We start from the raw sequence: 20,626 nt of genomic DNA on the forward strand, positions 1-20,626 counted from the left end.
TTGTTGTTTGGCGGGTCCAGGCTGGGGATTTGAACCTGCCACCTTAGGTGTACGTGGCTGGCGCCTTAGCCGGTTGAGCTATAGGCGCCGAGCCTGGGGACAATTTTCTATGCTTCAAAACTTAATTTCTCTTTAGTAAAGTATCGCCAGAATGGAAAAGCGAGTATCCAATGTACTCAAATACTAATATGAAGCCAGTAGATGAACTAATACACACCCACACAAGGGAAAAACTCGATTTAATTCAAGCAGGGGGAGGAGAGAGGAGGAGGGAGGAGGATCAGTGTGCTCTCACCTCATGGGCGCACCTCCTGGGTGAGGGGCACAACTACAGCAAGGACCTTACCTAATGCAAAACATTGCAGCCTAATAGTTTGTACCCTCATATTAATCTGAAGTTTAAAAATAAATAAACCCTTCTGTTTTATTAGTACTTATCATAAAGGAGGAGTTTGGGCTCTAGCGGGAAAGGCCCAGAAATCCAAGTAAATTGACCCAACTTCAGACTCGATTCCTCAGCACTGAAGACTGTTATCATTCAGAGAGGCTGACAGTGCCCATTCAGTCATGTATTCATTCAACAAACGTTCATGGAGTTTCTACTCAGTGTGCCAGACCTTGGGCTAGATGTCAGAGAGACCACCTTGGAGATCCTGACCTCTCTTTCTAGAACAGAACCCAAAAGGCTCTTCTGTGGTGATTCTTCCTACCTAGGTGGAGAAGCACGGTTCCAGGGAATCTTGTACGGGTCAGCCAGGGAGGGCTGGTGACTCGAGACAGATTCCGGGAAGAATGATGCCTCTCCAGTCCCCTGGGAGACAACTTTACAGTCCACTCAAGACTCTGCCTCATGTTCTACTTCTTTTTTATTGAGACAGAGTCTTACTTTGTCACCCTCAGTAGTAGGGCCTTGGCATCATAGCTCACAGCAACCTCCAACTCTTGGGCTCAAGCAATTCTGTTGCCTCAGGCCTCCCAAGCATCTGAGACAACAGGTGCACACCACAATGTCTGGCTATTTTTTAGAGATAGGGTCTTGCTATTGCTGAGGCTTGTCTTGAAACTGTGAGCTCAGGGTAATCCACCCGCCTTGGCAATCTCAAACTCCTGGGCTCAGGCAATCCTCTTAACTCAGCCTCCCAAGCAGCTGGGACTACAGGCACCCACCGCAATGCCTAGCTAGTTTTTCTATTTTTAGTAGAGATGAGAGTCTCACTCTTGCTCAGTCTACTCTCAAGCTCCTGACCTCAAGCAATCTACCTGCCTGGGCCTCCCAGAGTCCTGAGATTACAGGCATGAGCCACCATGCCCAGCTGAATGTTTCACCTTTATTCTCTCCTCTAGCCCCCTGCCTCGGGGAAACAGTCCCCCACCAAGAATGGAAGCCCCTCCAAGTGTCCTCGCTTCCTCAAGGTCAAGAACTGGGAAACGGATGTGGTTCTCACTGACACCCTCCACCTTAAGAGCACACTGGTGAGTACCCCAGAGGGGCATAGATCAGAGTGTTGCAGCCTCAGCACTGTCCACATTTAGAACCAAGTCTTTGTTGTTGAGTCTTGCACATTGCAGGATGTTGAACCCAGCCCTGAACTATACCCACTAGATGCCAGAACTCACCCCCCACACACAAGTTATAAACACCAAAAATATCTCCAGGACATTTCCTAACGTCCCCTGGGCAGGAAATTCCCCGGTTTGATAACCACGTGTAGAAAGTCATTCCCATAATATTAATATCTTTTATTTGTGTACCTAGTACACAAAAGAACATAAGGGAAGTCGCTGGCTCTGAATACATTCTCTTTATCTCTTATACCTTGACCACTGATAAGGTATCCAACAATCCCTCCTTGATTTTGCTGTGTGTTCTTGAGATTGTTATCTCATGTTTTTCTTTTTTTTGAGACAGAACCTCAAGCTGCTCCCTGGGTACAGTGCTGTGACATCACAGCTCACAGCAACCTCCAACTCCTGGACTCAAGCCTCCCAAGTAGCTGGGACCACAGGCACACGCCACAACGCCTGGGTATTTTTTGGTTGCAGCCATCATTGTTGTTTGGCGGGCCTGGGCTGGATTCAAACCTGCCAGCTCAGGTGTATGTGGCTGGCGCCTTAGCCACTTGAGCCACAGGCACCGAGCCATATCTCACGTTTTTCACATCAACCCACCAACATATTGCTTTACATTTTTGTTGAAAATGAGCCTCTTGGAGGAATGTCATCTCTGAGAGCACTAATAAACTTCCACAAAGCTGGAAACACCAGTTATTGCTTTCCAAAAGTCTTTTCTTCTTTTGAAAAGTTTCTGTTCGTGTCTTCACACATGAACCAGCTGTTGAGGCCCGAGTTTGGAAGTGACACTGCATCACTTCCGGCACATTTTATGGGTCAAAACCAGCCCAGATTTAAAGATTGAGGAGACCAGGCTCTGCCTGTTGACAGGGAGTTAGTATAAAGTCACATTGCAACGGGTGCGAATACGGGGAGAAGAATTGGGATCATTTTTTGTAACTGAACCATCATAGACACGTTCAGAGGAGTTTTGGCAGCCGCTCCATGGGTTCCTTCTTGCTCAATGCGGAAAACAGTTTCAGAATTTAGTACCAATGGTTCTGACTCCAGTTCCCCAAGTTGAGGAATCTTAAAATGCTGCATACTGTCCCTTACCTTGGCTGAAGATGGTGCCCAGCAACGATTTAAAGATGGTACTTGGTTAAAGCAAGAAGATAAATAAATTAATTAATTACAATGGTACTTGAGAAATCCCCTTTGGGAATTAAGGGCAGCTTAATTTCAGATCCCTGATGTGCAGCCTAACATCTGCCACACGTGGGTAACACCAAGCGATAGCCCGGCCTCTCCTTATCTTCCAGGAAACAGGCTGCACAGAGCACATCTGCATGGGCTCCATCATGCTCCCTTCCCAGCCTACAAGGAGGCCTGAAGATGTCCGCACACAAGAACAGCTCTTCCCTCTCGCCAAAGAGTTTATTGACCAGTACTATTCATCGATTAAAAGGCAAGTGTGTGTCTACCCTGGGAAGCCTGGGGTAAGTTACTGAGTCCTGGGGACAAAGATATCAGCTCCATCCTTGCAGAGAGATAAAGTGAAGCCTGACCATAAGGCCTCTGCCTGCCACCATACACAGAGGTCAAAAATCAGCAGCCCAGATATGACCCCCACAAGTGCTTTTGTTTGGCCTGCAAAGACTTGATTAAAATCCGAAATATTTCGAGTAATCTCATGCCTATATATAAACATCCCTTGAGAAACTCTCACACCTGTTCACAAGAAGGCATGTATAGGAATGTTCACTGAAACATTGTTTATGGTAGGAAAAAAATTACAATTAAAGAACCAACAAGAAACCACCTTAAAACACTCAACAGGAGAATGGGTTAAGTAAGTTGTGGTATATCTCAGTGATGGAATATTATACAACTGTAAAAAATGAAGGAGTTGGACCTATGAATGCTCATGGAATTAAACTTTGTAAATAATTTTGAGCAAAAAAAAAAAAAGAAAAGATAATTTGTACAAGGAGACATCAACAGCACCATTTCTATAAACTTCTTAAACATACAGCATAACATGGTATTGATACATGGTTTGGGAATGGATACTCATAGGGCAAAAGTATAAATAAATAAATGAGAATCATAAATACCAGATTCAAGATCATCACTTCGAGGGAGAGAATGGGCTATGATGGAGAAGTCATCCCTAAAGAATTATTTCTTAGGCTCAGGACACAGGTGTATATTATATTCTTCTGTATGCCTTTGGTAAGCCTAAAACATTCCGTGATCATGTTTTAACTTTCCTAAATTGAATTAACTGCCAACATTTAAACGTTAGAAGAGTTCCCTTTAAATATCAGATTCCCAGTTTCTCTCCAGAAGATATCTGGCCACCCTGGGCCCCCATTCCCCTCAGGTGACAATTGGCTAGAGCTGAGTTGTGGCCGCTTCTTCTGCACAAGGCCGGGCTGGCCTGTTTGCCCGCATTTCCCACCTGACTGGTTGGGTCATATGTACAACTCTGACCTTTGTGAGCATTTGAGTTTGCAGTCTCTATTTCATGCTCGAACTGTTGTGTTCAGAAATCAGACCAAGACTACTTTCTGTGGCTTCCAATCTCACCTCTTCCACCAACCTCTAATTCAGAAGAAAGGGTGACACTCCCATATCCCTTTCCTCCTCACTCAGATTTGGCTCCAAAGCCCACATGGATAGGCTGCAAGAGGTGAACAAAGAGATTGAAACCACCAGCACCTACCAGCTCAAGGACACGGAGCTCATCTATGGGGCCAAACATGCCTGGCGGAATGCCTCCCGCTGCGTTGGGAGGATCCAGTGGTCCAAGCTGCAGGTAGGTGGTGAGGCTTGGGTACCTTGAAGAGCCCTTTGGTGAGAAGAGGTAGAAGGAAAGGGGAGTGAATGGAGCTTTAAAAAGGGTTGGCTCCTACCAAGAACACCTGACAGCCATGGTAACATATCAGAGGGTGATCTTGGGGCCCCAGATTCTTAGATGGTCAAGAATCATGGTCAAGTCCAGATAATAGTCATGTCTTATTCAGCCAACATAGTATTTCCTTAAAACTGAATTTGTGTACCTCTTGGTAAGATTTATAGTCTCCTGTTTACCACAGACCTCACCACTCCCTTTTGTCTTATACTTCCTCTCTCTGTTTATTTATCTGCCTGCTCCCTAAAGGCATTAGTTTCTGTGTCCCTTAGCATGACTTTATTATAGAAAATAATTTAAAATTGAAAGTAGATTCATTATCAGGATAAGGAAGGCAGCATTTGATTCTTGTTTTAGTTTTTAATCCCTAATCTCTAATAACCTAACAGAAAATGTAAACAGCCTATTAAAACCCCCTCTTTTACCCAGCATTTCTTTCCCATATTTACTTATATTCCATACCCCCTTTTAGAGGATTTTTCCTAGTCTGGTTAACCTTGGTTATTAGGATAGAAAAAAAGACAATATAGACCCAGCCTGCGACTCAGCAGTGAGATGCTTATTACTCCAGTGGAGCAGCAGGTGAACTGAGCTCCACATTCTTCTAAAATAGGATGGCTGCACTGGGGGGAGGAGGCTGGGGGGAGAAGGAGGAGGCAATTGATCCCACCCTGTACCTCTTCCAGGTGTTTGATGCCCGTGACTGCACCACAGCTCATGGGATGTTCAACTACATCTGCAACCACATCAAGTATGCCACCAACAAAGGGAACCTCAGGTGAGTTGAGCAGCTGGGTGTGGGGAGCATCGAGTCCCATGTCCTCACAGCATTTAGCCTTGGCTCTGCAGTTGGCTCACCTGCCAAGGAAAGCCTCTGCCTTCCAGGGAGATGTGCCAAGCCAGGCGAGGTGTCCTGGCATCCTCCTTCCACATCCTATCCCATGTTCCTTCTCTTCTGGGAAAATCGGACTCCTATGTGGTTTGCAAAAGTACAGCGACGCCCATCCTGTTCAACCCACACTTGAATATTCCCCATGGAGAGGGCAGGAAGAAGTAGCTTAGATTCTCAGGAAAAGGAAAAAGCCCCTTGCCAGTACTGACCTGCTTTTCCTGTGTCTTGCCCTGTTGCTTGGAACTGCAGCCAAATCTCCCTTGGTTGAAAAGGCAATTTCTCTTCCCTCTGCTGTGGAGACGGCTCTTTCAGCCTGCATGGAGCCAAGCCACCCCTTGGAATCATCTTGCATTAATACAAAGGACAGAATGGCAGGTTGCAGGCTGAGACAGGGAGGCATCCATGTGGCTGGTATCTGCCATTCTGGCAAGTCACAGCTGGAAGGAAACAGCTGGGGCCCCACAGCAGCTGGCTACACTTGCTAATCCTGCTCCCTCACTGCTGCCACAAGTATCTATTCCCAGCTGCCAAGGACCAACCCCGCCTTGTGCTGCATGGGGGCCATTGTAGGGCTGTTCACACAAGCCCCCAGTCTACCCTGAGCTCATCCAAAAGTGGCTTATTGGCATTGACCATGAGGGACCTAGTCAAGGTTAGGCCTCCAAAGGAGCTTTGGCTATTCTGCTGGTTTTCAAATAATGCAAGCAGGTTCCCCAGGTGGGGCAGGGAGCCTCCACTTTTTCCTTTTTCTTTCTTTCTTTCTTTTTTTCTTTTTCTTTTTCTTTCTTTTTTTTTTTTTTTTTTTTTTGAGACAGATTCTCACTCTCTCACCCTAGGTAGAATGCCCAGCAGCCTCACAGCAACCTCAAACTCCCCGGCTCGAATGATCCTCTTGCCTCAGCCTCCTAAGTAGCTGGGACTGCAGGTGCCCACCACAGTACCCAGCTAGTCTTTCTGTTTTTAGTAGAGATAGGGTCTCACTCTTAACTCCGGCTGGTCTCAAACTCCTGAGCTCAGGCAATGCACCTGCCTCTGGATCCCAGAGTACTGAGCATGAGCCACCACTCCAGCCCACTTTTTTCAATTACCTATGGAGGGGTGAGGGAGGCTCCTTCATGATCTCTTCTGTTAAAGAAAATACTCAGTTGATTCTTTTCTACTTCAGTTTTAAACCCCCTGTCTAAAGACAATGAGAACCATAGAGAATGTTTACCATGTTATAGACATAATCCAGGCATAGGAGAAGAAAGAACAGAGGGAAAGATACGAGATGTAATTCAGACCGTGTAATTTAAACCTTCCATCTGCCCTTCCCTGACACTGTGCCCCGGAGGCAGGAGGTGGGAGGCCTCCACGTGTGTTCTGTTTCCTCCTTTGGTCTCAGTTCCTACATACAAAGTCAGCACCACACCCTGCTTGCAGTGTGCAGTTCTGGTGTTCTTAAACATGCTTCTTAGATACACACATGGCACGAACACCCTTTGTCTGGTGCTCAACCAGAAAAACAGCGCTGTGTGTAAATGCCAGAGGGAACAGTGTTTGACTCATTCTGTGCTCATCTCCAATACGGCATCTCTGTTCAAAGACCTGTGAGAGCACTTTTGAGCCCATGTGCTTTTCACCTTCCCCTGCAGCCCGATTCTAGACTCATCACCAAATAGGACACGCACCCCAGCAGTATTAAATGCTACATTGTCTTGTGTAGAGAATAACACCTTAAAAAATGTGCTCAAAAAAAAGAAGGCCCTACATGGGACAAGCATTGTCATGTGGACAGAGTAGATTAGGGTTAGGCCTTGAATTTGGAGAGAGGGAGTCCAGCCAAGGGGATCCGTGGGGGAAGTTCTGGGCAGGAATGTGTATGAGAGACGATCTGTGAATGATGGGTTGGACCTGAGATGTGATCCCTGTGTTGACCCAAGAAGCCAGGACAGCCTTTCCGCAGCCTGGGATTCAGTCCATGGATGGGATCGGTGAGTCCAGCTGGCGAGAACTCCTGGCATGAGATAACATTGAACCACAGCGTGAATAAGTTATTCTCCTTTCCATTTTTTCCCAGCCGTTTTGATGATGCCAAGGAGAAAGGCTCAGTTTGTTGCTAAGACATTATTAACACCTCTCTAAGGCTTGCTGATCTCTCTTTAGCAAAGAGACCAGGGCTTCAGCTAAGTACTTTAGCAGACGACATCTTTTCACAATTTTTTTTTTTTTTTTTAGGAGATAGGGTCTCACTCTGTCACCCAGGCTGGAGTACAGTGGCATCATCATAGTTCACTGTAACCTTGAACTCCTGGGCTCAAGCCATCCTCCTGTCTCAGCCTCCTTAGTAACTGGGACTAAGAGTGCCATCACACATGGCTAATTTTTGTTATCTTTTGTAGAGACAGATCTTGCTATGTTGCCCAGGCTGGTCTTGAACTCCTGGCCTCAAACAGTCCTCCCACCTTGACCTTCCAAAGCTCTGGGATGACAAGCATGGGCCACTGCTTCTTTCTGTAATTTAATAACTGAATACAGCCCTCAGGATTCCTGTTCAGGAAGGGAAGGCCAGTGGTTGACAACCTACAGTTTTCTTTTAAATAAATAAATGTGAGTGCAAATGCAAACTGATTTCTTTTTAATTGTAAGTCTGTACACTTTGGTTTGATATAGGAGGTGGGAAAATTAGAGGCAAATTAATGATGGTTTTAGAAAAAAGGCTGGAACTGGGAGAAGTACATTCTTAAAGGGAAACAGGTTCTGATGTTTCCCCGGAGATTACTGGCTACAAAAGAACTCCCTGGAAGACTAGCCCAAGTGAATATTGTTTAAAAGTCTTCAACTAGCTATTCAGTGGCTCATGCCTTGTAATCCCAGAACTTTGGAGGCTGAGGCCCAAAATTCAAGACCAGCCTAGACCTCATCTTTATGAAAAACTTTCTGAAAATTAGTCAGGAGTAGTGCTACACACCTGTGGGCCCAGCTACTCAGAGGCTGAGGCAGGAGGTACTATGAGCTGTGATTGTGCCACTGTACTCCAGCCAGAACAAGAGAGCAAGATCCTCTCTCAAGAAAAAAAAAGTCTCCAGATATAAAAGCCTTCTTCCTTCAGCAAGCTGGCAGGGACTCTCCCTCTTTCCACCCTTCCTCAGACCAGTGGTTCCAGTAGCGGTGCCATCCTGTGGTTGGTCCTGGGGACCTTAGCACAGATGTAATCCACCCTGAGCCTCAAGCAGCTATTGGTCTCAGTGGCACCCTTATCAGTCTCTCCCCAGAGTCTCAGTCCTGCCCTGATGCCAGGGGTCCCCCTGTCTCTGCCACAGGTCTGCCATCACCATATTTCCCCAGAGGACAGACGGCAAGCACGACTTCCGAGTCTGGAACTCCCAGCTCATCCGCTACGCCGGCTACAAACAGCCCGATGGCTCTACCCTGGGGGACCCAGCCAACGTGCAGTTCACAGAGGTGCGAGCGTGTACAACACTCACCCCTGCCCCTACCTGGGCTGCCTTCATCTAGAGGCTTTTCTTCCTTTAAAGTTACCATTGTAGAAAAAGCCACCAGTGGGGTACAGTTTACAGCCTTCTAAACAGATCACTCTGTTCCCAGTCCTCTGGTCAATCGGTAGATTTCATGCCATTACCTCGCCCAACCCTACTGACAGGCACTGTTGTCCCATTTCATAGATGGGTAGACTGAGTCTCAGGGAGGCCAAGTGAGTTATCCAAGGTGACTAAACGAGTAGACAGGGAAAGCTAGAAATACAGTCCAAAAGTCTTGCCTTTCAGCTGGAGGAGAGGGGCTATGAAACAGAAGCTATATCTGGCATCCACCTTTTCTGAGTTCGGTAACATGTCAGATTCATACCATTCATTCATTCGTTGATAGAACAGTTCTAGCCACACAGCCCTTTGAGTGGGCTGGACTCTCCATGGCACCAGCATGAACATAATTGCTGGTGGCCCAAGTCAGTTTACAAATGCCACCAAGAAAGCAAACACCAACCACCCTCTTCCACCCAGGGTTCCTTCCAGGTGGTCATGAGGACAGGTAGTACAGGTAAGACCATGCCCAGTGGAGACAGCACAGGTAGACCCCACGTCTAGAATGATCTCAGCCACACAGGCATGCTACCCCATTTTACTTACCACCCTACTCATGTTCTGTCCAACTTCACTGTTGTCTGTTGCCCAAGTCTCCTCCAAGGACTCCCCCCAGCTTTCCCCAAGGTTGAGGGTCATCCTACTCAGCTCCCCTGCGGAGCCCATGGCTGCTGACTTTATTTGCATGTGGCTTTTCTTATGAAAATGTTATTGTTGTGAGGAGGGAGCTGTAACCAGGGCAACCCGGAGTTGCACCTGTGCCACTGTAAACGCAGCCAGACTTGCTGCTCCACTTGGCTGAGCGCTAACTGTGTACTTGGCTGACCTTGTCCTTGTGGTCACCAGAACATAAATGCCCCAGCCTCTTCCTCTCATTCTGGGTTCTTTCTCTAGAATCCTCGCTGACCAGGATGTGCTCTGCTGAGTCCAGGATTTAGTGCTTCCCCTTTCTATGCAAAGAACTAGCCCAACCTAACCACAATGATTACACCTTTCCAAAACCTCTAACCCTGCCGTGTCTCATAAGGACACTGGCCGCACGTGGCTACTGAGCACTTGCAGTGTAGCCAGTTCCCAATGGCAATGTGCCCTAAGTGAAAATATACACCAGGTCTTGAAAACTGAGGACACAAAGGAGTTGGAAGGAGCTCTTTGATTAATTTTCATGTTGACGTAATAATAATGTGGACATAGGAGGCTAAAATATTAACTAATAAATTAACAGATTTACTGGATTAATCAATATAGTACATAGTTAATTTTAATATTAAATGTTTTTAAATATATACATATTAATAATTTATCATTAATAAATTAATGTTGGTATTTAATGTATTTAATTATGTCATATATTACATACATTTGATATATTTATTGGATTAGTATGTTACATAGTTAATTTTAATCCCAAGTATATAATTAGAACATATTGTTCATAATAATTTAATGCATTATTAATAAGTTAACATTAATATAAAGGATATTGTTGAATTTAAAATATACTATTTAAGATGAGTATATTAATAAGATCATTTTCATCTTTTTTTAATGTGGCTACTAGAAAATTTTAGTCATGTAGCTCAAATTATATTTCTATTGGACAGCCACTCTGATGAATGCATTTTATACAGTAATTCTGATACATCTGCCTTCATCAAATTTAGTAGATTTTCTTTGTATCTTATGGCACCTAGTGCAAATATTTATGGGATAAGTACACTGCAAGTACATCAGTTAGACTTAAAAAAACAACAAAGCTTGGTGTTGGAGGAAAGGTTTGCCCTCTGACCCCTGGGACCACAAGAAGTCATACTAGTTACATGGTGATGTCAGGGCAAACTTTATAAGGGAGGTGACACAGCCCAAGAGCCTCTAGAAGAGGTAGCGGCTGGGGGCTTGTGTTTGAAGCTCTGTGCAGCCTCCCTTCCCACACAGAGGCCCTGTTTGTAGGGTCTGGGACACAGTGGCATTCCCTGGCCGGGTCTGGTTGCAGATTTGCATACAGCAAGGCTGGAAACCTCCAAGAGGCCGCTTTGATGTCCTGCCGCTCCTGCTCCAAGCCAACGGCAATGACCCTGAGCTCTTCCAGATTCCTCCAGAGCTGGTATTGGAGGTTCCCATCAGGCACCCCAAGTAAGAGGGACCGCATAGGATGGGGGAGGTGGGAGGTTCCCAGTGCCCCTCTCTGTCCATCCCTGTCTCCCACGGCTGGCTCTCTCCAGCCCAGACAGGCTGGAGGTGGGAGAGCTCGGTTCCTGTCCTCACTGCAGCTCTTGGGTAGAGTGGGCTCCCTCAAGGATCAGTAAGTATGTCCTCCTTGACTGGCCTGGGGACCACCATCTCTTCCAAATCATACTCTACCCTCCTCGGCTCATTTCTAAGTGACTGACAGGGGCCTGCCCGTTTTCCATCCCTAAGACTTGGAAGAGTGCAAGTACCTACTCTCTTACTGTGGGCACAAGCTTTCAATAGAGGGAGCTACAGTAGAACCTCCACGGTTGACCTCCCTACACTGACCACCTCCTTAAGTTGACCTCATTTTCATAGTCCAGACATGCACCACACGTGTGTATCAGTACAGTAGGCCTCGTTCCTAATGTTGACCTTGACCATCTCTGTGTGCTGACCAGTTTTTGGAGTACCTTGGGTGGTCAACCTTGAGAAGTTCTACCATGGGGCATTAAGTTTGATTATTTTTAATGTTGCATTAATTTAAAATAATTGCAGGCTCGGCGCCTGTGGCTCAAGCGGCTAAGGCGCCAGCCACATACACCTAAGGTGGCGGGTTCAAATTCAGCCCAGGCCCGCCAAACAACAATGATGGATGCAACCAAAAAATAGCCGGGCGTTGTGGCGGGTGCCTGTGGTCCCAGCTACTTGGGAGTCTGAGGCAGTAGAGTCGCTTGAGCCCAGGAGTTGGAGGTTGCTGTGAGCTGCAATGCCACGGCACTCTACCCAGGGGAACAGCTTGAGGCTCTGTCTCAAAAAAAAAAAAAAAAATTGCAGAAACAAATAACAGCATTGATCATGATTACTGAATTTTTGGTACACTCCCTCCTCCTTAAATTTTGCACCCAGGCCTGGTATCATGTGCCTCAAGCCCAGCCCCAGTCCTGGAGAGGGAGCCAGCATCCTAAGGCTCTGGCCCTGCTTGGTACCTGGGAACTCACTCAGTCTCCCCGCTTAGCCTGCATTCATTCCCTCAGTCATTGTCTGACTCAGCACAGTTTATGATTCCCAGGCCAGGCTGGGCATTGTCTGGCCGTTGGTACTGACTTGACCCCTGCCTCCAAAGTGCTCATGATCTCAAGGAGGAAAAGATCTTATACACACAATTACTCAAATAACTACTTAATTCTAACACAGTGCTACAAATACAATTTTTTGGTGCCCAGAGGCATGAAATCATCTGAGTTAACCAGGCACTAGGAAAAGTTTCTCAGGGCAAACATCTTTTTAGGTGAGAATTGAAGCATAGCAGGGAGGGAGAAGATCCCAGTAGGTGGGAACTGACTGTGCAAAGGCCCTGAGGTAGAAAGAGCTCAGCACGTGGGGGGAGATTGAGGTCCCCAGGCTCCTGGGGACCTGAGGTCCTGGACTCATTTTTCAGGGAGGATTGGGAGAGAAATAGCAGCCCGAGGCAGTGTTTTTCAGACCCAGACATCCATCGGAAGCACCTGGAAAGCACATTAACATGCATGGGCTCAGGCTCTAGCTGTGCAGCCCATGATCCTACAGATCCAAAGTAGGTCCCAGGAATCAGATTCTGGCACAGTCAGCCCCTGTCATTCCAGCATCCCCAGACTGAGATCATCCCACTCACGTGTCTGCCCCTGAGACACCTGCCCCAGGTGGGCTCTGTTACTCTCCACAGGTTTGAGTGGTTCAAGGACCTGGGGCTGAAGTGGTACGGCCTGCCCGCTGTGTCCAACATGCTTCTGGAGATCGGCGGCCTGGAATTCAGTGCCTGTCCCTTCAGTGGCTGGTACATGGGCACAGAGATCGGCGTCCGCGATTACTGTGACAATTCCCGCTACAACATCCTAGAGGTAAGGCCCTTCCCTGGCCACCACAAGAGAAAAGCATGAGGCAGAGGGTGCTGGCTCAGCAGTTCTTATTCACAGCCGAGCTGTGGAGCTTGGAAACTTTTGTTAGAACAGAATTGCCAAAAAAAAAATAATAATAAAGAGCATAACTGCAATCCTGGTGAAGCCCCTGGAGATGCCAGAGGATTCTGTGTCATTAATAGTGATGAAAATAATAGCAAAGACATATGTGGCTTTTTGGAAGGATGACATGACCACAAACTAAAGGTCACACAGCTAGCAGGCAGCAGGGCTGGGATGTGAGCCCAGTTTGACTTTATGGCCCAAGTTCATAACCCCTCTCCTACACTGCCTCTCAGTATTAAAAGCTCGTTAGAAGAGTTTGGGGGTGACCCACAAACTCGGGACATACTGAGTCTCTTTTCTGAAACGCGAGGGAGGAGGGTTGGCAGTGGTTCCCCACTCTAAGCATTTCTCCACGGAGGGTCTGATTCCCTCCCGGGCTGAGTCATCCATATCTACTCAAAAGCGCTGGAGTGTTGCTTCCTAACGCTCAACTTCGGTGAAAGCATCATGATTGCTGTGTTTTTGTCAGCAAATGTCTCTAACAACGGTCTGCTGCTGTTGGCTTTGTTTCATAAGAAGGCACCAAGAAACAGAGGCGTTAAGTGCTAGGCCTATGTCACACAGTAAATAAGGCCAGAGTCAAGATTAGAACTCAGAACCAAGCGTCAGGTTTATATCATTAAAATCCAGTCACTCTGGAAAATAGACTCAAGGGATCCTCAACCTTCATGCACAATGGAGTTACCCTCAGGGGGGCTTTACGATGCCCAGTTTGCACTCCCCACGGTTCTGATGTCATCAGTCTGGGTTGGGGTCTGGGCATCAGCATTTTACAAAGCTCCCCAGGAGATTCTAGTGCGTAGTCACTAATCCATACAAACTTCGGAACAAGGAAAAGACGTTTCAGGAAATTTCCATAACTGGCATTTGGGGATTTTTTTTAAGTCATAGAGGTGCTTTTTTTTTTTTTCTGCTGCAATTAATGTCTATTCTTTTAAGCAAAATAACGCTGTGTAGACTAACAATAACAGCGTGACTGGCTGTACATACTTTCCTCTGTCATAAAGTAACTCAAGTTTTATATATATTTGTGTAAAGCGGCATCACATTTTTTACCTTCTGCAATGTGTCACCGAGAAAGACTTCCAAAGAGATCCTAATACCCTTGCCTCAAAGAGGGAATTAATAAGTCTGTTTTCTGATCTTGGCTTACATTTCACTTGCAAAGAGTCACCGGGTAACTTAAATGAGACTCTCTCTCCCACCCCAGCCCTCCAGTTCCAATTGCCATTATGTACAAATGTTGACAGCCGGGGCTGGGAAGAAGTTTCTCCAAACCTAAGAAATCACTGCATTTGAGCTCTGTAATGAGACCCGGGCTGCCACTGGTGACTAGTAGTGACAGCGGAAATGAAAAGCAGGGCTTTAATTAATGCATTTCGATTGCGTCTTCCCTGCTTCTGACACCGGCTCCTGCTTCTGCCTCAGCTGTAACATACATGTCAGGAGTTATTTTTTCCAAGTGAGTCTGCCAAAGGCATCCATTGCTTTGGGAATAGCTTGTATGTCTTGGCATCTCCAAGGCCAATTGGCTCTGTGGACAAGTCCAGCCACTGCTCTGTGACTCAGTTTCCCCATCTGTCAGAAGAGGTCCTGCAGGTGTCCCCTTGAGCTCAAAAGGCTCTCTGATCCTTTTGGGTCCTTTGTGGGATTCTCAAGGTCCTACGCCATCTGACCAGCCTCATGCCCCTCCAAGCACATCGGCCTTTCTGTGTGTCACACAGCTCCAGCCTGACCCCACCTCAGGGCCTTTACCCTCGCTGCTCTCTCTGCCTAGAACACTCCCTCCCCAGATCCACATGCATCTTCTTCTCTCCACAGTGTGTCTTCCATGACTTCCCTGCCTGAGTTAGACCCACCCCCACGTTCCTCTTCTCCCATTTCCTTGTCTTGTTCTCGTCCTAGGAAGTAGCACGTGTCACAGTGTTAACAGTCTCTCTCCTCTGTTAGAGCATACGTTTAATAATTTGAGAACCAGCCAAGTCTCTAGTTTCCTGCCACCAGTAGGCTCTCAAAAAAAACATCTTTTAAGTGAGCGAGTGAGTTAATTAGCCTGTGAATGAGCTGATTAATTAATTAAGAAATTAATTAATGACACTAGTTCCTTAATCTTTTTTGTTTTTTTTTTGAGACGAAGTCTCACTTTGTCACCCTCAGTAGAGTGCTTTGGTCTCATAGCTTCTTCACTTGAGAGAATCAAGCAATTCTCTTGCCTCAGCCTCCTGAGTAGCTGGGACTACAGGCGCCCACCACAATGCCCAGCTATTTCTACAGATGGGTTCTCGCTCTTGCTCAGGCTGGTCTCCAACCCATGGGCTCAGGCAATCCACCCACCTGGCCTCCCAGAGTGCTAGGATTACAGGCATGAGCAGTTTTGGCTGGGGCCAGGCTTGAACCCTCCACCCCTGGTATATGAGCCAGCGCCCTTCTCCTTGAGTCACAGCTGCCACCTCCCCCCCTTTTTTTCTTTTAACAATCTCACTCTGTCACCCTGGGTAGAGTGTGATGGTGTCAGCCTAGCTCACAGCAACCTCAAACTCTTCAGCTCAGGTAATCGTCCTGCCTCAGGCTCCCAAGTAGCTGGCACTACAGGTGCCACCATACGCAGCTAATTTTTCTTTTTTAGAGTAGAGATGGGTATTCACTCCTGCTCAGGCTGATCTCGAACTCCTGAGCTCAAGGGGTCCTCCCACCTTGGCCTCCCAGAGTGCTGGGATTACAGGCAAGAGCAATCTCACCCGGCCGTCCATCTTTAATCTGAAATCCAGAGGCGCCCAGCAGCCTGTGAGTCTTTGTTTCCTTCGTCTTTCAGGAAGTGGCCAAGAAGATGGATTTAGACATGAGGAAGACGTCCTCCCTGTGGAAGGACCAGGCGCTGGTGGAAATCAATATTGCAGTTCTCTACAGCTTCCAGGTAACACTGTGACACGTGCTACTTCCTAGCTCCCCAGGGCCGAGCCTCACATGGGAGCTAAAACCTTCCAGAGCCTCGGTGCAGAGGGGCGAGAGGCCTCACATCCAGAAATCACCTTTGGAGAGATTCTGCCCGTGAGCAGGGTCTACTTCCTGCCCTCTGTGCCCAGATCCTGTCCAGTGTGGATCTGGGCTGGGGACTATGTGATGAAGAGATGAAGAGATGAGGGTGGGGTATTAGGAATGGTTGCTTAGGGATCCTTAGAACTGAGATGATGGGCATGCTGTGTGTCTCCTCATCTCTTAGGGACTGGGATCATCAGGTGACAGATCATCACGTGACTCATCATCATTGTCAGAAACCTATTGGCCACTAAATACATGCGGCTCTGTGGCAAATGATATGATAGTAGGAGGGCTGTAAAATTTATTGGCTAAACCATGACACCTGGGAAGCAGAAGGAAGACACTGTGAATAATTATGCCAGGACAGGGGACAAACCAGACAACCTAGAGAATAGATGTCACTGCAGTAGAGACCATCTCCATCCTCTGGGGGCTTCCGGTCGAGGTAGTGAGAGCTCCATAGACCCACATGAGAGGCACACACAGCAGAGCGAACATGGCTAGATATGATTAGAAGCCACAGGTTCCCGTGTCAGGTGTGAAGAGAATGGGTACAAGAAAGGGTATCAAAGGGAAGGGACAAGTTCAGACGGGACCAGAAGGATGGAGGCTGCTCCCTCCCTTCTCTCTTATCCATGACGGAAGTGAGGTTTCAGGAGAGTGGCTTGTGCCTTGATATACTGGTACAAAGACTGGTGGGCCAGAGACAGCAGGGGTGTAAGTGAGGTGAGTATAAAAGAAAGGAAAGTGCGGGAAGGGGGCGAGGTTTTGTGGGTGGAGAGAGAAAACACTGTGGAGACAAGATGTGAATTCCAACCTGCCAACCTCCCAGGGCAGGCTTTCCCAGACCTGCAGTCTCCCCACACCTCTGCTGTGATTTACTTGTTTTGTTTTTTGGTAATATTTATTTTTTTCTTGATTAAATCATAACTGGGTACATTAGTGCATTTATGGGGTACAGTGTACTGATGTGCTATACAAAGTGGAATGCTTAATCAATTCATCTTTATTACTTAAAGATTTGTAATTGAAGAGGATTTTATATCACCACCATAAATGGAGAGCCAGCCTTGGCTGCCATAAATAGAAGGTGATTGTAATGAGCAATAATTAAACAAGCAAACACAAGGTAAACAAGTTGTTTAGTTCTAGCTAGAGACTGCCTGAGGTTCTGAATGGGAGGGAGGAAGATTAGTAAGATTGACAAGGGTGACAGAAGCGTTAGCACCAAATGGAGACTTTCGTCTGGGTCTGATGAGGACTGGAAAAGAATCACTATTTTCACTTTGCACTGCTTAAAATCATCTCTGGGACCATCACCCTTTGGGAAATGCTGGTCTCTAGAAGAGGGGGTCTCCCATAAAAACCTCAACTTCTCTTACCTCCTGACTCCTTGTCTCCTCTCCTCCCACAGAGTGACAAAGTGACCATCGTTGACCACCACTCAGCCACCGAGTCCTTCATCAAGCACATGGAGAATGAGTACCGCTGCCGGGGGGGCTGCCCTGCCGACTGGGTGTGGATCGTACCGCCCATGTCTGGCAGCATCACCCCCGTGTTCCACCAAGAGATGCTCAACTACCGGCTCACCCCCTCCTTTGAGTACCAGGTCCTGCCCCCTCTCTGCTTCTCTTTGTTACTAAGTCTTCTGTATCCAGCAAGTGTGTTGTATTTAGTTCAATCCAGTGTAGCACTTTGGACACTCAACAGCTGCAGTGGCTAGTGGCAATCTATTGGACATCACAGGTCTTGCTGAAAGACCAATAGAGATGAAATGAGTAGTCGGGTCATACAAAGAGAGTTTAGGGGCTAAGAAGGGCTAGCAGGGCATTTCAGAGGCTGCACCAGCTATGGAATCCCTGCCTTCAAGGGCTGAGGGTAGTGGAACGCCAAGCCCCAGAAAGCCTTGGGCATCCCCAAGAACAGGCAGACATCCTCACTGCAGTGACCATGGTCCCCTCTTCTCCACACAGCCTGATCCTTGGAATACCCACATCTGGAAAGGCACCAACGGGACCCCCACAAAGCGACGAGCCATTGGCTTCAAGAAACTGGCAGAGTGAGTCTCGTGCCGTAGGTGGGTGGGTGGGTGGATGTGCCAACAAACTCAGAGAGCCCCAAGAAGAGATGCTGGGCAGATGTTTGCACCTGTGACCTCTCCATTTTCTCCAGCCCCCACATGCCCTCTTTGCCTCTCAGTCTAAGATTTTCGAATATTGCCTTCAACTCCCCTTCTCAATCTCACTTTCCTTGGCCATTTCCTAAATCCTTGCCCTGCAGGCAATGTTATGTTGGTGAACCAACTCTTCTAACGATAGTGATAGTAATACCTTGACTTGTAATGTGTGCCCATTTCCATGTTGTAAATATTCCCACTGTGGACGACTTTCAGTGACCAACAAGAAGTCACTGAACCCAGAGTGGGGAAGAGGTGAGATGAGTCAGTTCCAGAACGCCTTTGTGTAAAGCAGTGTTTTTCAACCTTTTTTATCTCACAGCACACTTGAACCTATACTGTGTTTCCCCAAAGATAAGACACTGTCTTATATTTATTTTTTCTCAAGAAGACACCCTAGGGCTTATTTTCAGGGGATGTCTTCCTCTCTGCACGGAAATGCATGGTGTGGCTATGCAGATACGCTGCACAGCCACACCCATCCCTAGGTCTTATTATCGGGGTAGGGCTTATATTTAACAAATACATAGAAATCCTGCTTATTTGGGGGGTAGGTCTTATTTTCGGGGAAACACAGTAGTTAAACTTCCACGGCACACTTAATTGTGTGGATCCAGAAAAAGAGTAGAAAAAAAGAATATACTCATTGTGCTTTGAACTTCTTTCAAAAATAATTTAACTAATGATCTTTAAAATTTTTGTGCCATACTGGTTAAAAAATCACTGGCCTAAAGAGTACTCCAGTCCAGGGCTGGACCCTAATTTCATTCACTCATTCACTCACTCATTCATTCCTTTAGCCAACAAATGAGTACCAAGTGCCTCGCTGTGCCACGCCCCAAAGATGTCATGGCAAGCTAGACAAATACGGCCCCTGCTCTCCTGAAGCTCCCAGACCTTCATTTGTCCAAGAATGACACAAATGCAGTACACATAGCAGCAGTGGCAGGTGCCATCGAGAATAGTTCATGGACATAATGATGGTTCATGGAGATGGGAGGTCCAGGAGGGCTTCCTTAAGGAAATGACAATTGAGCTGAAGAGTGAGATGAAAAATGTTTAACTGAGCAAAGTGGGGAAGGAAGGAGATTAGGGCCTGAGACTACTGAGGAGTGATCTTCCTGAAGAATACCTCGCCAGACAGGGAACCAGCTCAGAAGGATGAGACTTACGATGTAATGGGGATGCCAGCCTCCTGCCCAGAGAAGGGGAACCCCGCTGATCCACTCAGCAGAGACTACTATTTGTAGCTACTGTATTTTGCCATGTATAATGTGCTCCCATATATAATATGCACCCGTGTTTTGGGCCCAAACTTTTCAGGAAAAAAAATCTTCTGTTTTAATTTTTTTTTTTTTTTTTTTTGGAGACAGTTTCTCATTCAGTCACCCTGGGGTTGAATGCCATGGTGTCATAGCTCGCAGCAACCTCAAACTCTTAGGCTCAAGCAATCCTCTTGTTTCAGCCTCCTGAGAAGCTGGGACTACAGGTGCTTGCCACAACACTCAGCTAGCTTTTCCATGTTTAGTGAGATGGGGTCTCACTCTTGCTCAGGCTGGTCTCAAACTCCTGAGCTCCGGCAATCCTCCTGCCTCAGCCTCCCAGAGTGCTAGGACTATGGCCATCAGCCACTGTGCCAACCCCATTTTAACTTTTTAATTCAAATTCTTATTTGTTAATATTTAGGTCCTTGGCTTTTGTATTATAAAAAATACATGCATTTTTTTTAACATGTTGTGGTTCAAGAAATTTTATGTAATAAATAATTACAAAACACAAGAACAGATACGAGGTACAAAGGTTGTCCAATAATTTTGTAAAAATGTCGACGAGCTTGCAAGCTCCCTCCCGAAGTGTGTGAAGAGAAATACGTCCCTCTTAGTGGAGCAAAAACGCTTTCATTGCAAATTCCTTGTAAGTTCCACAAAACCGGTTACTGCATTCCAGGTATTACTTTGCATACAGATATGGCTATTGCTCTCCAGAGTTACACTTTTAGTGCATAAGCATAAGTAGAAGAATTAAACATATTTCTATAGATCAGTGATTTTCAATGTGCCGGGAGAGGATCTTAGATGTGCTGCGACGATGTTTAAAGATCATTAATTAAATTATTTTCACAAGACGTTCAAACCACAGCAAGTATATTCTTTTTTTTACCCTTTTTCAGATCAACATAAGTTAATTGCACCACAGAAGTTTAACTATAAGTTCGAGGGTTCCGTGAGATTAAAAAGGTTGAAAACGGCTCGGCGCCTGTGGCTCAAGCAGCTAAGGCGCCAGCCACATACACCTAAG

At 46.6% G+C, this 20,626-nt stretch overlaps 1 protein-coding gene across 1 annotated transcript in view; it reads left to right on the forward strand.

The window, feature by feature from the left end:
- Window positions 1-20,626, forward strand: part of NOS1 (nitric oxide synthase 1) — a 109,528-nt gene that overhangs the window by 55,846 nt on the left and 33,056 nt on the right. Inside the window, exons 4-13 of the mRNA XM_003789935.1 lie at window positions 1,345-1,473; window positions 2,874-3,019; window positions 4,210-4,372; window positions 5,155-5,246; window positions 8,663-8,804; window positions 10,935-11,074; window positions 12,816-12,990; window positions 15,926-16,027; window positions 17,567-17,761; window positions 18,126-18,211. Of these exons, the coding sequence (XP_003789983.1) occupies window positions 1,345-1,473; window positions 2,874-3,019; window positions 4,210-4,372; window positions 5,155-5,246; window positions 8,663-8,804; window positions 10,935-11,074; window positions 12,816-12,990; window positions 15,926-16,027; window positions 17,567-17,761; window positions 18,126-18,211 (1,370 nt within the window). The remainder of the gene's footprint in view (window positions 1-1,344; window positions 1,474-2,873; window positions 3,020-4,209; window positions 4,373-5,154; window positions 5,247-8,662; window positions 8,805-10,934; window positions 11,075-12,815; window positions 12,991-15,925; window positions 16,028-17,566; window positions 17,762-18,125; window positions 18,212-20,626) is intronic.

Source organism: Otolemur garnettii, unplaced genomic scaffold (assembly GCF_000181295.1).
Source record: "Otolemur garnettii isolate 467f Iridium unplaced genomic scaffold, OtoGar3 scaffold00038, whole genome shotgun sequence".
In the NCBI taxonomy this organism is placed as follows: domain Eukaryota; kingdom Metazoa; phylum Chordata; class Mammalia; order Primates; family Galagidae; genus Otolemur; species Otolemur garnettii.